The 14,360-nt window shown below is 54.5% G+C and overlaps 3 protein-coding genes across 3 annotated transcripts; 2 read left to right on the forward strand and 1 right to left on the reverse strand.

Annotated features, from left to right (window-relative positions):
* The first annotated feature begins 152 nt into the window (after positions 1 to 152).
* Positions 153 to 1,592, forward strand: SEBOX (SEBOX homeobox). The gene is made up of 2 exons (XM_077787644.2): positions 153 to 437; positions 549 to 1,592. Exons 1-2 carry the CDS (start codon positions 153 to 155, stop codon positions 795 to 797), a joined length of 534 nt encoding a protein of 177 aa, XP_077643770.2. The 3' UTR covers positions 798 to 1,592.
* Positions 1,483 to 4,688, reverse strand: VMA12 (vacuolar ATPase assembly factor VMA12). The gene is made up of 6 exons (XM_021550843.3): positions 4,510 to 4,688; positions 3,774 to 3,847; positions 3,608 to 3,697; positions 2,366 to 2,402; positions 1,967 to 2,079; positions 1,483 to 1,880 (listed from the first exon to the last, which is right to left on the reverse strand). The coding sequence occupies exons 1-6, from the start codon at positions 4,679 to 4,681 to the stop codon at positions 1,785 to 1,787; spliced, it is 582 nt and encodes a 193-aa protein (XP_021406518.3). The 5' UTR covers positions 4,682 to 4,688; the 3' UTR covers positions 1,483 to 1,784.
* A 107-nt stretch (positions 4,689 to 4,795) lies between these two features.
* Positions 4,796 to 14,013, forward strand: POLDIP2 (DNA polymerase delta interacting protein 2). Its single transcript, XM_021550911.3, has 11 exons — positions 4,796 to 4,994; positions 5,293 to 5,374; positions 6,162 to 6,259; positions 7,017 to 7,113; positions 7,574 to 7,649; positions 8,169 to 8,276; positions 8,494 to 8,630; positions 9,578 to 9,604; positions 9,790 to 9,915; positions 10,307 to 10,386; positions 11,855 to 14,013. The coding sequence occupies exons 1-11, from the start codon at positions 4,819 to 4,821 to the stop codon at positions 11,967 to 11,969; spliced, it is 1,122 nt and encodes a 373-aa protein (XP_021406586.3). The 5' UTR covers positions 4,796 to 4,818; the 3' UTR covers positions 11,970 to 14,013.
* Positions 14,014 to 14,360: the final 347 nt, after the last annotated feature.

Here is a 14,360-nt window from a genome sequence, read left to right on the forward strand (position 1 = left end):
ATCGGGGGCGCGGAGCTGGGACCGGCCCCGGGAGCCCTTGGGAAGGGTTCGGGGGGGACAGCACCGCCCGCTCGGGGCGGTCCCAGCCCGCCGGGGGGGATCCGGGGGGGATAAAAGCCGGGGCGGCGGCGGGCCCGGGGGAGCCGGGCAGGATGAGCGCGGCCCCGGGCACCTCCCGCGCTCCCCAGCCGCTGCTCCGCTTCCCCGACGGGGCGGGCGGGCCGGGCGGCGGGCGGGCGGCGGGCGGGGGCGGCGCCCCGGGGCCGTGCCCCTGCCCTTGTCCCTGCCCGGGGGGGCCGCGGAAGCGGCGGCGGACCACGTTCAGCCGGGGGCAGCTGTCGGAGCTGGAGCGAGCCTTCGCCGCCGTGCCCTACCCGGACATCGCCACCCGGGAGCGCCTGGCCGAGCTCACCCAGCTGCCGGAGGCCAAGATCCAGGTGAGCACAGGCGGGACCCTCCTCTCCATCCCTTCCTCCTTCCCTCCCGGGGCACCCTCTCCTCCTGTCGGGGCGCTGTCGGTGTCTCACAGTTCCCCTCGCCCGTCCCAGGTCTGGTTCCAGAACCGCCGCGCCCGCAGGATCCGTAGCGCCAAGCCGGAGCCGCCACCGCTACCGCCGCTGCCGCCGCCCGGGGAGCGGGGTCCCCCCGCGGCACCTCCCGACGGCAGCATCCCGTGCCCGGCCCCTGCCCTGCCGCCGCCGCCATCCCACAGCCCCGCTCGGGGCCTCCCCACCTCGCTGGGCTCCATCTCCGACCTCATCTACAGCGCGGCCATCACCAACCTGGGCGAGCCATAGGCGTGGCAAGGACCCCTGGCTTCTAGGGACTCTCCTGGCACCGCGCCCCCCCCGGATTAGCGCCACGATTTCATTAGGGTGCGGAATTACTGCCGGTCCCAAAGGCTCCGAGGATGTCATCCAATATCCTAAATGCCGGTGCGGCCACAGCAGGGGCAGCTCCCCATCAGCTCCCTAATACCGACTAATCTTTTGGAAAAAATACCTTAATCTGAGGCCGTATCCACGGATGATTGTGGCGCGGCCGCCCCTAATCCACAGGCGCGTTCGCAGGTGCCGGCAGAGCTCCCTGGATCAGATATTAAACCGTGTTTCCAGGGGGGCTTAGCTGCCATCAGAGCATTAATCACTGTGTCTGGCCCTGGCAGAGCGCCCACCCGGCAGGTGTCTGGTGTGGGTGTCCCCTCTCTGCTGTGGGTGCAGTGAGCTGGCTCTGCTCTCTGTCCCACAGCACCTGAGAGACCCCTGGGCTCAGTGTTGAAGGGTGCTCCCTCCTTGCCTCCAGAATCTGGGCACCCTTTGGCAGGGGGTTGGGAGCACCGTGCATCCCTCACTGTGCAGGCACAGGAAGGTTTGGACAGGAGATGGAGCAGGATGCAGAGGGAGAGGGAAGATTCACATCTCAGCCGTGTCTTAGACACCACAACGTTTCTCATACCAACAGAAACCTCCCAACACGCAGCAAGAAAGTTAGAAACACACAGTGTTATTTATTCCCAGAATAAAAGGACAGGAATTTCCCAGAACAGGGATAGCAGGAGCTGATGCCCCTCTCCCTGCTGGGGTGGTTGGAATCCACAGCCATTCCCTGTCCTGTCCTGCAGCTCTGGGATTTCCAACCCACGATTCATTTCAGGAGCAGGAAGCAAAGGACGAGCTTGAGGAGTGCAGCAGTCTTCCCACAGCAGGAACAGGTACAAGATCTGTCCCAAATTAGCAGCTCCTGGGGAGGACAAAATCCTCCAGAATGAAACCTGCAGTTCATGGTCACAGTTTCCCAAGGTCCCCTTCGAGGGTCCGCACCATCACGTACAGCTCGGCCAAGCCCACCACCGAGGCCACAATGACAGCTGACAGGACACGCTGGGGACACAAAAGAGAGAGAGAGGTGACCCTGGCTGTCCGGCTTGGCCAGCACAGGGGGGCTGCCAGGGGCTGGGCTCACTCACCGCTGCTGTCTCTGCGAAGATGTACTGGCTGCCCAGGTAGGTGCAGGCAAAGGCGGCCACCACGGTGACGATGAAGTTGAAGATGGTGATGACAACGGCTTTCACGGAGCGAACTGGGGACAGAGGGGTGAAGGAGATGATTTTAGGTAAGGCTGGAGACAAGGTGTAATCATGCACAGCTGCTTCAGCTGGGAGATGGAATCCTGCAGGAGTCACATGCCTTGGTGCCTCCAGAAATGTTGGTAAGAATGACCAAAAGGCTCCTTTATTCAAGGAACACTTCAGTGCATGAAAACCTTCTGGTGAGATGTTCTGAGAGGGAAGGGCTGTCACCAGCTGGAGATGGAACAGTTCCCATGCCTGACCTGCCACATGTCAACAGGACAGGGAGCCACTCACCTTGCCTCCCAAATTCAGCCAATGGCCCGTTCATCTCCTGAAAGAAGGGATTGAAACAGCTTGTGATCACTTGTATTTTCATGTTAATAGTAATGTTATTACTGTGTGTGCAGAATAAAAGCAATGCCAATACCTGTCCTATCTGCAAGACTCTGGGGTTTTGGGTGGGTGGCTGTGGGGGAGCAGCAGTTTCACAGCACACGGGTTTCTTTGAGATTTTGCACAAGCTCTGCTAAAACCACCCTGGATTATAGATCACAACATGGTTTGGCCTGGAAGAGGACCTCAAAGACCATCCTGTTCTAGCCCCTGCCATGAGCAAGGACACCTTTCACTAAACCAGGCCAAACCTCAGCAGAGAACAAAGCAGATCTTTCCATGAGAGTTAATGTGCACCTGGAAGCCAGGTACAGCATGGAAGGGCAGAATGGGATCTCAAGGAATGCCAGCAGGAAGGGATGCTGACTTCTCTGAACAGTCACCCTGTCAGAAAATCTCAGCTTTCTCAGAAAAGAATAAGTGCCCACCTATGATCTTGCATCTTCAGCTTTTAACCTTAACATGAATGAGGCAATTTTAAAACTATGACAAAAATTTCACCAGCACAGATGCTCCCAGTCAAACATTTACAACACGTGCTCAGTCTCCCAGAACAGAACCTGAGATCTCTGGCACAGTGAGCAGTTCCCAAAACTCAGCATGTCGAATTCACCACTCTGTTAACCCTGTCCTGCCTCTGTCCCCAACAGTGCATCTGTTGTTCCTGGTGTGTTTACAGTGTGCTCTCCTCCAGTGCCTGCCACATTCCCCCTGCACTGTTACAGTGTGCTTGGGCTATGCTTTTCCCCATTATCTGGGACCCCTGTGACTCTGATCAGATTAGCCTGGTACCCTCCTTCCTGCCCTGACAAGGTTGGCAGAGAGCCAGAGAAGCCCTCCCTGTCCAGAGCCTAGATAAGCACTTGACCCTTCTTGTTCACCCTCTTTCTCCCTCTCTTTCCCCCTGGACCTCATGGAATAAAGAAGTTGGACAACCACATCGGGGTGAGAGCCTCTTTTGAATCTTTGCCCATCTCCTGATGTTCCTCCCCTCAAGGCCTTGTATCTCTGGGTTAGCCTAATAATTTAGGGGCTGAGAGAGGTAGAGCATCACTGCACTGCACTCACTCTAAGGGGGAAAATCTTTGCTCTCAGGAGTTTGAGGGATGAATCCCGGCAGCAGGCACTGCAGCAGCCCCTCACCTGGCCGGTGATGTTGCGGGTCATCCGCCGGTACTCCTCGTGCGCCAGCTTGGCCTTGATCCTCTCCAGCCGTGCCACCAGCTCGGGGTTCTGGGGGAGGCACAGACGCACCGTGAGCGCCGGAAGCCTCCGCCTCCTCCCGCCGCTCCCGGACAGCCTCGCTTACCCGCGGCGGCACCGGCACCTCGGGCAGGTGGATCTCGCATCCTTCCAGCAGCTCGTGCAGGTGCAGCGCCGACCCTGCGGACACGGGGCGGACACGGGGCGGTCACGGCGCGATGCCGGCGCGATGCCAGTGTGATCCTGGCGCGATCCCGGCGCGATGCCAGTGTGATCCTGGCGCGATCCCGGTGCGATCCCGGTACGGTCACGGCGCAATCCCAGTGCGATCCCGGCGCGATGCCGGTGTGATCCCGGCGCGATCCAGGTGTGATCCCGGCGCGATGCCGGTGTGATCCCGGCGCGATCCGGCGCGATGCCGGTGTGATCCCAGCGCGATGCCGGTGTGATCCCGGCGCGATGCCGGTGTGATCCCGGCGCGATCCTGGCGCAATGCCGGTGTGATCCCGGCGCGATCCTGGTGCGATCCCGGTACGGTCACGGCGCGATCCCAGTGCGATCCCGGCGCGATCCCGGCGCGATGCCGGTGTGATCCCGGCGCGATCCCCGTGCGATCCGGCGTGATGCCGGTGTGATCCCAGCGCGATCCAGGTGTGATCCTGGCGCGATCCCGGCGCGATGCCGGTACGATCCCGGCGCGATGCCGGTGCGATCCCGGCGTGATCCCGGCGCGATGCCGGCACGATCCCGGTCTGATCCCGGCGCGATCCCAGTGCGATCCCGGCGCGATGCCGGCGCGATCCCGGTGTGATCCCGGTAGGATCCCGGCGCAGCGGGCTTACCTGCCTCCCTCAGCGCGGCGTGCAGCCTCCGCAGCAGGCCGAACGGCACCAGCGCTCCTTCCTCCGCCAGCGCCGCCTCCAGCTCACCCCTCAGCCCGGCGGGCAGCGCCGCCAGCTCTCCGGCCCGCACCGCCCGCCGCAGCCGCGGCCCGGCCCGCACCGACGACGCCATCTTGGGCGGCGTTGCCGGGGCGACCGGGCGGGGCGGCGGGGGGAAGCGCCGGGACGGCGGGCGGGGCGGGGCGGAGCGCGGCGGGGCGGGCGGGGCGGGCGCGGCGGCGCGGGGCACTGTGGGCCGCGGGCGGTGGGATGTCGGGCGGCGCGGCGCGGCGGTACGTGGCGGCGGCGCTGGGCCGGGCCCGCGCCCGCGGGCCGCCCCCGCTCTGGGAGCCGCCCCCCGCCCGCCACCTGCGGGCTCTGGGCACCGGCGGGGCGGCGGCGGCGGCGCCGCTGCTGCTGCCGCCCAGGCGGCACCTCTCGTCGCGGTGAGGCCTGGGTTGGGTGAGGGCAGGGGGGTGTTTGGGAGGGGTTGGGGTGTGCTGAGGCGCTGGGGGGGTGTCAGCGTGCAGACGTGGGAGAGGGGGGATTTGGCTAAAGGAGCAACTGCGTGAGGGTGCCCAGGGCAGTGGGGAGAGGCGAAAGGTGGAGGGCAGGGGGAGGAATGGGCTGTACAGTGCATAGTGGGGCTCTTGTGGGGTGCACACAAGCTGGGCAGCGGTGTCCCCCTGGGCTGGCGGCTGCTTCAGCCCCTGCAAACCCTCCAAGCTGCCTCTCTGCTCCCAGGAACCGTCCCGAGGGCAAAGTGCTGGAGACCGTGGGGGTGTTTGAGGCCCCGAAGCAGCACGGGAAGTACGAGACAGGCCAGGTAAGGGGTTTGGGGGTAAACAGAGACAGGCCAGGTAAGGGGCTTTGGGGGAAACAGAGACAGGCCAGGTAAGGGGCTTGGGGGGAAACAGAGACAGGCCAGGTAAGGGGTTTGGGGGGAAACAGAGACAGGCCAGGTAAGGGGTTCTGAGGGAAACAGAGACAGGCCAGGTAAGGGGCTTGGGGGGAAACAGAGACAGGCCAGGTAAGGGGTTCTGGAGTGGCACAGCTGATCCTACAGCCTCATGCAGTAGGGATTGGGGAGCTGAGGGATTTTTCCTGTAAGGAGAAGTCAGCAGCAGAAGGCCGGGAGTTTCACAGCTCGGTGCTCCTTGTCTGTGCTGTGTCTGCAGTTTGTCAGTCATCTGACAATAGGAGCTTGATAAAAATCTGCAGCACAACACAACTGTTGTACAGTGGCATTTGCTCCACTGTCTTACTTTGGGGTTTTCTCCCTCAAGGATCCAAAGAGATAATCAGTGAATTTGAGAAATAAGAGCTAACCTTGTAATTCCTGTCCTTAAGACTCTCAGATCTTTTTGTGAGCAGTCTCTCCTTTCTGCTCTATTACTGCACTGCTGGTTTAGTTCTTCCCTTTTAGGGGATAGAGATGACATGGATTTCTTCTCCCATCCCAAACTGTTTCCCTCTTTCTGCTCTGGGTCATGACAGTGATGATTCTCCCCGTATCCCCATCCCACACGTTAAACCTTTTGTGAATGTTTGTAGTTTTACCTCAGATAACAGATTTTAAAAATAATTCAGCTGCAATTATTTGTTCCTTCCAGCTCTTCCTTCACAGTGTGTTTGGCTATCGAGGAATAGTCCTGTTTCCCTGGCAAGCCAGGCTTTATGATCGGGATGTGGCTTCTCCTGTCACAGAAAAGTAAGGATTTGAGGATTTGGTCTGTTAGATTTATATTTTGTAGTGAGTTTCCTATTTGGGGTAAACAAGTGTTTTTAAGGAGGGGCAATGGCATGGGCCTGTTTGCATGAGTGCAAACTAGGAGAGGTCATTTAAGAGGAGATACTTCATTATTGAATATTAATTAGAGACATGATGGAAGTATGAAAGATGAAAGTGTATGTACGGAGGAAATAAAAATAAATTTTTAAATTATGCCAATGACATTTTTTATTATACAAAAAGACTCTTTTTGAGTTAGCTCCAGGCCCCTGTGTTACCATTTGGAGGCTGCTGTAGATTGCCAGCGGGTTGGATTTGTCAGCTTCCTCCTCAGTTTCAACCCACAAAGCCAAGTTCATCCTTCTTGACTTGCTATTCAGTTCTCTCCCCTCCTGCATCTGTGTTTCCCCTGGCCTGTGATGAGTTGTACTGGGAAGGAGTGAGGATCAGAGAGAAAACCAGAGGGCAGTAGGAATATCCGCCCCAGAGAGGAGCATACACTGAGCAGGAACAACCTCTGAGCTGTTGTGCCTGTGTCAGACACCACTGATGGTCATCTCGGCTCATCTGTCATTGTGTGGGTGGCTTGTGGGGCTCTGGTTTGGGTGCAACCAGATGATTTTAGGCTGCAAAATGTGGCTTTTTAAGAAAGTGATTGTTTATAAATGCTTGGTCCTGGTAACAAGAACTTGCTGCCATCTGGGGTTTGAGCTCAGAGCTTTGCTTTTCTCTTTAGGAGCGAGAATGTGGCAGGCCATGGTTCCAAAGAGGTCAAGGGTAAAACACACACTTACTACCAGGTGTTAATAGATGCCCGGGATTGTCCACATATAGTAAGTAATGAGTAATCTTGGCATTGAAACTTGAGTATTTTCTCCTACATGAGTGGTTCAAAGGGACAGGCACTGAAGGAAAATTGCTTTGGTGGCTAACTAGATTGGTTAGGATTTTTGGATAAAATTGTTCTTCAAGGCATGTTTTCCCTGAGAGAGATCATCTGGAATGTTATACGACTGTTTTCTGGATCGTGTTTCCCCTTTCCAACCTCCTTTCCTCTTCCTGGTTCTGTTCCCACACTGTTGCACACAGGTCATTAGGAATGTGGGCTGCAGCACTGAAAATGCTTCTCACTTGTTTGAGTGGGGAGTTAGCCCAGAGGAATTAAATGGAGGTGAGGTAGTTAAAGGAAATAAACATTACGTGCTTTATAAACCACACTGATGAGCTGAAATATGACTGGAAGCTGTCCTGCAGCAATGCACACAGAAAGACATAAACCTCCCTGTTTCTCAGTCCCAGAGATCACAGACAGAGGCAGTGACGTTCCTGGCAAATCATGATGACAGCAGAGCCCTCTATGCCATCCCAGGTGAGTGAAATCCTCCTGCAGCCTCTGCTTGTTGTGAGGTGAGATGGAAAAGGTATCAGTGATCAACCCCTAAAGCAGCAATTCCTACAGGACATTCTGTAGTGGATCTGTCCATAGCTTTGGGTCCTCTGTGATTAGACACAGCCATGTCTGATTTGAGCTCTTGAGACATAGATCCCATACCAAGTTGTAGATGGGCTGTTCTACTTTGTCGTCAGGACAGCTGGATTTATTCCTGTCCTGGGCATTTCCTGCCCAGAGTGCTTTTGGGGCAATGCAGGCACTTTGCAGGGCAGTGTGTGTTTATCAGAGGAGTCACTCCATGAAAAATCTCACAGGAGAGCACTGCCAAGAGTTATTCCTGGCACATCTCCTCCATTTTTCATTGCAGTAGTGATACTAGCTTTGACTTCTGCTGCCGAAGTCCTTTTGTCTCACTAGTATGATCAATTTTTCTACCAGACTTCTGAGCTGCTCTCTGATGGGGAAGTACCATAGCTTTTGGGGTTTCTTTTTCAGGTTTAGACTATGTAAGCCATGAAGACATCCTTCCCTACAGCTCCACTGATCAAGTGCCCATCCAGCATGAGCTCTTTGAGAGGTTCCTCATGTACGACCAAACAAAAGGTAAATTCTGTCTTCACAGGGAATTCTTCAGAGCCAGATGCTTGCAGTGCTCTATAAAAAATACCCAAACCCCATCATCTTGGATATGGTATAAAAATCATGTCTAGCCTGGGGTTTGTTACAGTCAAGCTACCTTTGAATATTATTTTTAAAGGAATTGTGTTGAGGGGAGAGCACTCCAGCTACAGTGTTACCTCTCACCTTTCCCTCCCCACAGTCCCACCTTTTGTAGCAAGGGACACTCTGTGTGCGTGGCAGGAGAAGAACCACCCCTGGCTGGAGCTCTCGGATGTGCACCGAGAAACCACAGAGAACATCCGTGTCACTGTTATCCCCTTCTACATGGGCATGAGGGTAAGTCTCTGGTGCTCTGGTAATTCTGCCATTTGTTTCACTGGCTTGTTTTTGTAAGACTGGTTTGCTGCCTGAAGGTACCTTCTGCTTACTGGAGAAGTGACATTTAACCACAGTTGCCATTTTGTTCTCATGGGTATAAACATGAAACTGTTTTGTCATGTATTTGTGGAGAACAGCTCCTGCATACTGGCTTTTGCTGGTTACCAGTAGGATGAGAAATAACCTGTAATGTTCTGCACAACAGTACTAGGAAGATATTCGGGAAGACTTTGGAATTGGTCCTGTTACTGCCAGTGAGGTGACACTGGGGCCATCTGCTCTGTAACAACAGACACGTCTGTTATCCTGACCAGTGATGGGCTGTGGTTCCCTGCCCGTTTCCTGCCTCTAGTTTGGCTAAAGCCTTCTGGGTTTAGCTGATAACCATGTGCTCTTTATAGCACAGAACTTCCTGTGGACCATCCAAAATAATGTGGCTCCAACAGACTCCTTCCTGAGTGGGAGAGCTGGGAATTCCCTCAGCAGTTTGTGATTTCTGAGCACAGCTCTTTGGGAGCCTGAGCTGTGGCAGGTGCACGTTTTGGTGTGGATTTCCAACTTTTGTGGAGTGCAGCTAATGTTTGTCAAAAAAACAGGTGCCCGAAGGCAAGGAAAGGGGTGTTTCTAGATCTGTAGAAAGAGTGTAATTAACGTGGAGATGAACCCCGGGGGTTGTCACAAGATCCTTGCAAATCTCCCAGCTCATGATTACAGTAGAGCAGAGCCAGTGCCAGGCTCTGCTGATGGAAGGCCTCAGAGAGCAGCTGTCTGTGCTCATGTGAGTTGCCTGCGTCACCCTGGCACGGAGTGAGAGCCCTTGTGCTGGTGCTCTGGTGACAGCTGAAGAGGTTTTTGGCACCACGTGTCCAAGGGCAGCTGCTAAAGTCTTTTGTTTCTCTTGACAGGAAGCCCAGAATTCCCATGTCTACTGGGTAAGTGCCTTTTGTATCACGGAGCAGCTAAAGGGAAGGAGTTAATTTGCTGTGGCATCACTGCAGCGTGATAAGCTCTGAGGGAGAGTAGCCTATGCCTGGCAGCTGTTTCCCAGTGCCAGCTGTAGGTTATCAACTGGTTGCAGCTGATTTCAGCTCTTGATGAGAGTCTTTCTTCTGCCCAGTGGCGCTACTGTATCCGCCTGGAGAACCTGGACAGTGAGGTGGTGCAGCTCCGAGAGCGGCACTGGAGGATATTCAGCTTGTCTGGCACCTTGGAAACGGTCCGGGGCCGTGGGGTTGTGGGAAGGGTAGGTACCAAGCAGCCTTTTTTTTTGGGAAATATGGCCCTTTGCTGGAGTTCTCTCACTTGATTGTGTGGATTTGCCAGTAAATTGCTTAGTGGGCACTTGAAATCGATGAAGTGGGAAGCAGGCAGTGAAAAAAGTCATGTGAGCTTTTCATCTGTTGTCTGTGTGAACTGAAACTTCACACTGAGTATTAGAGTATGACTGGTGGTTGGAAAAGTGGAATAATAATGGGATCCTGGTGCTACTCAGTGGACAAATTGTTTGCTGTGTAATTGGCAGAAGTGCTAGGGTGTAGGTCCCTGTTTGGTTTTTTTCTCATGCTATATAAATTTCCTGTTGATGCCTATCTGTGGTAGAATTGCTGATGCCCAGTGGTCTTTTGTCTTCTCAGGAGCCAGTTTTGTCCAAAGAACAGCCAGCATTTCAGTACAGCAGCCACGTCTCCCTGCAGGCATCCAGTGGTCACATGTGGTAAGAAGCCCTTATTGTTGCAGCAGTGTTTTGGGTGTAGGACCCCCCAGCAGTAAGCTGGGGTGCAGATTGCAGCCTGAGGTTGTGGCTGAAAGCTGGGTGGAAGTGGACTGGACAGGGCATAGCTGGTAGCTAAAATTTTATGAGCTTCTCTCTAGCTGTATCCTAGTTAGTGATCAGATGATCTTTTGGTTCTCTGCACCAAGAGGGGTTCCAGGATAATTTATCCTCCTGCTGTAGTAGACTGGATTTAGAGACATTAAGCAATTCTTCCTTTTGTCCTTGGTGCAAGAGCCAAGGCCTTGTACTGGTGATTCCTCAGCAGCAGGGATGTGTGCTCTGGTGTCTCTTGAGAGAGGGCTGGGCTTTAACTCCATCTCTGTGCACATCTGTGTCAGGAATTGGTCATGCAGGGGTTTTCCTAGTTTAGACCAGGTAAGGACTCCAGTCTAACTAGTGTTTAAGTTTCTTCTTCTGTAAGTGCTGGGAGAGAAGTGCCCAGCTTAGTTGTTCTTTCCCTGTGCTTTGGGATTAAAGCAGCTTGTCTTTATTTGCCTTTTGGGTTAGCACATTTGTGTTACCTTTGCATGGACAAAGATTGCACAGCAAACTCTTGCCTTCCATATGACAGGTCCTTCTGCATTTTTTAAAGGAAATCTTCAAAGTTATGTTGCCTTTGAGTTGGGAAAAACAGGAGAGCAGCTCTTTGTATATAGGGTGTACCTTGTTTGTTATGTGAAGTGTTTTGAATTGCCTGAATGGATGCCCTGGGGAATAAAACGAGATGGTCTAGTAGCTTTTCCCTCTCTGCATACATCCTGAAGACAAAGAGACAAAGGTTCTGCAGCTCAGAAGCTGCTCAGCTTGACTTCTGGTGTTCAGTTGTGTCCTCTCTGTCCTGAGAACATGTTAATTTATCTCCACAACCCTCTTGCCCACGTTGTGTTCTGTAGTTCAGAGCAGGAAACAAATGGTTGTACCAGGACAGGCAGGCTCAGTTCTGAAATGCAAAGCTGAAGCTATTCCAAATTACATCTGTGATGGGACTTCTTAATGTCATTGGCAACCTGTGGAGCTCCTGCCAAGAAACACAAATCTGAATTTACATGTAACCAGTCTGTAAAAATAGCTCAGATGGCTCTGTCTCCTGGGGAGTGGGAGTTGGGTAAACACCACTGCAGGTGCATGGAGGATGCTTGGGTGCATGTGATGATTGCTATGGGCTGCAATCATCACAGCTTTGTGCAGGAGATATGTTAGGGATGTGCTGTAAAACTGCCCAGGAGTCCTCCATAAATGAGTTATCTTGGCAGCACATGTTTGCAGCTGAGCCCATGTCCTTGCTGCTGGACCAGCCTTGCAGATGGACCCCCAGGACGTGGAAGAGCTCAGGTCTTTCCCTTTTGCTGATGTGTCTTAGGTGTGTTTGTCCCTGGCCTCAGTGTGACCTCTGCCATTATTTTTGCAGGGGCACTTTTCGATTTGAGAGGCCTGATGGCTCCCACTTTGATGTCCGAATCCCACCCTTTTCCCTGGAAAGCAACAAAGATGAGAAGACCCCTCCCTCTGGCCTTCACTGGTAGATCAGAGTGCCCAGAGCCACGGAGGCCTGTGTGTGTTGTAGACCTTTGCCTCCCCTTTATGCTGCAGCCAAGAACACGGAGCTTTTAAACATTGTAAACCATTTTTGTTGTAACTGTTTTCTGCCGGGGAGGATTTTTTTTGGAACTTTACTACTGGCCCTTCTCTCAGGCTGCTTGTAAAACATAAGCTGTGTTCCAGGTAACCCTTCCCTCTGTGGCACCTGCTGGGTTTTTGGGGCTGGGGGATGTAGATCTATGCTGCTGCAGAAGACTGGCCCTCCTCAGCAGGCCTGGACCTTTCCAATGTGTTGTGACTTCTCTGCAATGTGAGGTTTCTCTAATAAACTGGCCCTTCCAGTTGCAACCAGTCTTCCTTCCTAAGCCAAGGCCCTGGCTTTGCATCCAGCCTGTCCCAGCTTGTTGCTCCCCCTGTGTGGAGTCAGCCCAGAGTTCTTGCTGCTTCAGAAGCAGCTGCTCCTTCTATAGGGAACAGGAATGTGAGCTCAGCTTTTCTGCAGTGCAGCTGCTTTTTGGGATTCGGATAGAGTTGGAGCAGCCTGTGAGCTCCACTCATGGCACAGCTTGTCTGGGTTTGTGCTCTGATACAAAGCCTGTTCTTTTTGGTGCAGAGGGGACAACGTGGGTGATGTATGGTGCTGTCACAGCATCCTGTGTGTGCAGAGCACCAGGCTCTGTATTGTGATGGTACAGGAGAGCTGAGAGGAGCCCTCTCCCTGCCAGGGCCTTGCTTTGCTGCAGGGATTTGCATCTCAGCTGCTGGAGGTTATTCCCTGCTCACACTGACTGCAGCAATATTTCCTTGGTAGTTACTGCTGTAACAGGGATGCTTGTTTTCACTTGGAATGCTGTGAGGCAGTGCTTGGCTTTCTGTTCCTGCTTGCTCTGCTTGGCAGGTTGTGATTTTTTGGTGGCATGTGTCTGGAGGGCCCTGCAGGAATGTGCAGGTCAGTGAAATCCCTGTAAGATGACAATGTATGGATGTGTGGGAAAGCCTGAGCAGCACTGAGAATTGCAAAGCTCATCAGCCCCCATGGTGTGGAACCCTTCTTGATGCCTCTGGGTTTCCAGACTTCTGCATGACTGGAAGGCAGAAGTGCTTGGCTTTGTGATAACCCTAGGAAGAGTTTCCAGCCTTCCTCCTTTCCCTACTCTTGCTTAAATGACAAGGTATAACTAACTCACGGGATGTTTTCCTTGATTTAGAAGTATCCTAGCTTTTCCCTCTTCCCTGGGACCCCCTCTAAGGCTGTTTGCCTTTAGCTCTGCAAGGCAGAGCTGAGGCAGTGCTGTGGGCAAACAGCCTTTGGGGGAGACTCTCATGCTGTGCCACAGCCACTGGATTCCTGTTTAGAGAGACTCAATCACTGCAGTGTTCATCTGTCACCAGTCCTCTTCAGTTTTGTGTCTTCCTTCCTCTCAGGTAGTGCTCATATTTAGAGTTTCAAAAGTTTAAACAGCCAGTCTGCTTTTAGGGGTAGGAAAGGATCCCTAAAGACCATTCACAGCTGACAACCTGACATTGCTGCTGTCATGCTGATTTCCTCTCAGGAGGAGGAGGTGGGAAGATGCCTCAAGTTCAGAGGCAGCAGGAACCTGTAGGAACCTGCTTTTCCCTTCCCATGCAGCTGCCCTGGCTCTCCCTCGGCTTGCTTCAGCTTTCCTGGCGATTGCAACACCCCTGTGAATGTTTAACCTAGCGATGGAATGATCCCGGGGCAGGCTCTGCTGGGGTTTGGGGTGATGTCCCATGGGGGCTGAGGCCTCTGCCTAGGAACGGACATTCCTGCCTGGATAATGATTAGCAAGACCGAGGTCACCGCGGTAACAGACCGGGGACAGGAGGAATGTTTCCACTCCGGCAGGCTTTGTCCTGTCCTGGCGCCTGGGCGCGATGCCAGACGCTCGGCAGGGCCTTTCCCCAACTCCTTCATCCCCCCGGCCCTTCCCGGAGCGCGGCCGAGCCCTGTCTCCCTCTCCGTGTAAATACCTGTACAAAGAACCAACCAATAAAGCGCTGAACGAACGGCTCTGCCTCCCGCCTCTCATTGCCCAGCGGCACTACGGCCACCAACCCCGGGGCTCTACCCTCCGCGCCTCGGGGCTCGCCCCTGCCCTTTCCCCGGGGCTCGGTCCCGGTCCCTGTCCCGGGGCTCCTTTCCCAGGGGTCGGTCCCAGTCCCCGTCTCGGGCTCCTTTCCCGGGGCTCGGTCCCGTTCCCGGGCTCCTTTCACGGGGCTCGGTATCGGTCCCGGTCTCCTTTGCCAGGACTCGGTCTCGGTCCCGGGGCTTCGTTCCCGGGGCTCGCCCTTGCCCTTTCCCGGGTTCCGTCCCAGTCCCCGTCCCGGGCTCCTTTCCCGGGGCTCGGTCCCGG

The sequence above is a fragment of the Lonchura striata genome, chromosome 19 (assembly GCF_050655825.1).
Source record: "Lonchura striata isolate lonStrDom1 chromosome 19, ASM5065582v1, whole genome shotgun sequence".
NCBI classification, from domain to species: domain Eukaryota; kingdom Metazoa; phylum Chordata; class Aves; order Passeriformes; family Estrildidae; genus Lonchura; species Lonchura striata.

Bases quoted from the DNA above. Each gene is read 5' to 3' on its own strand.
- SEBOX (XM_077787644.2), top strand. From the start codon at position 153: ATGAGCGCGGCCCCGGGCACCTCCCGCGCTCCCCAGCCGCTGCTCCGC. The intron at 438-548 runs GTGAGCACAGGC...CGCCCGTCCCAG, and splicing joins TGCCGGAGGCCAAGATCCAG to GTCTGGTTCCAGAACCGCCG.
- VMA12 (XM_021550843.3), bottom strand. From the start codon at position 4,681: ATGGCGTCGTCGGTGCGGGCCGGGCCGCGGCTGCGGCGGGCGGTGCGG. The intron at 2,080-2,365 runs GTGAGTGGCTCC...CTCTGTCCCCAG, and splicing joins GGCTGAATTTGGGAGGCAAG to TTCGCTCCGTGAAAGCCGTT. The intron at 1,881-1,966 runs GTGAGTGAGCCC...TTGTGTCCCCAG, and splicing joins TCTTCGCAGAGACAGCAGCG to CGTGTCCTGTCAGCTGTCAT.
- POLDIP2 (XM_021550911.3), top strand. From the start codon at position 4,819: ATGTCGGGCGGCGCGGCGCGGCGGTACGTGGCGGCGGCGCTGGGCCGG. The intron at 8,277-8,493 runs GTAAATTCTGTC...CCCTCCCCACAG, and splicing joins CATGTACGACCAAACAAAAG to TCCCACCTTTTGTAGCAAGG. The intron at 9,605-9,789 runs GTAAGTGCCTTT...TCTTCTGCCCAG, and splicing joins AGAATTCCCATGTCTACTGG to TGGCGCTACTGTATCCGCCT.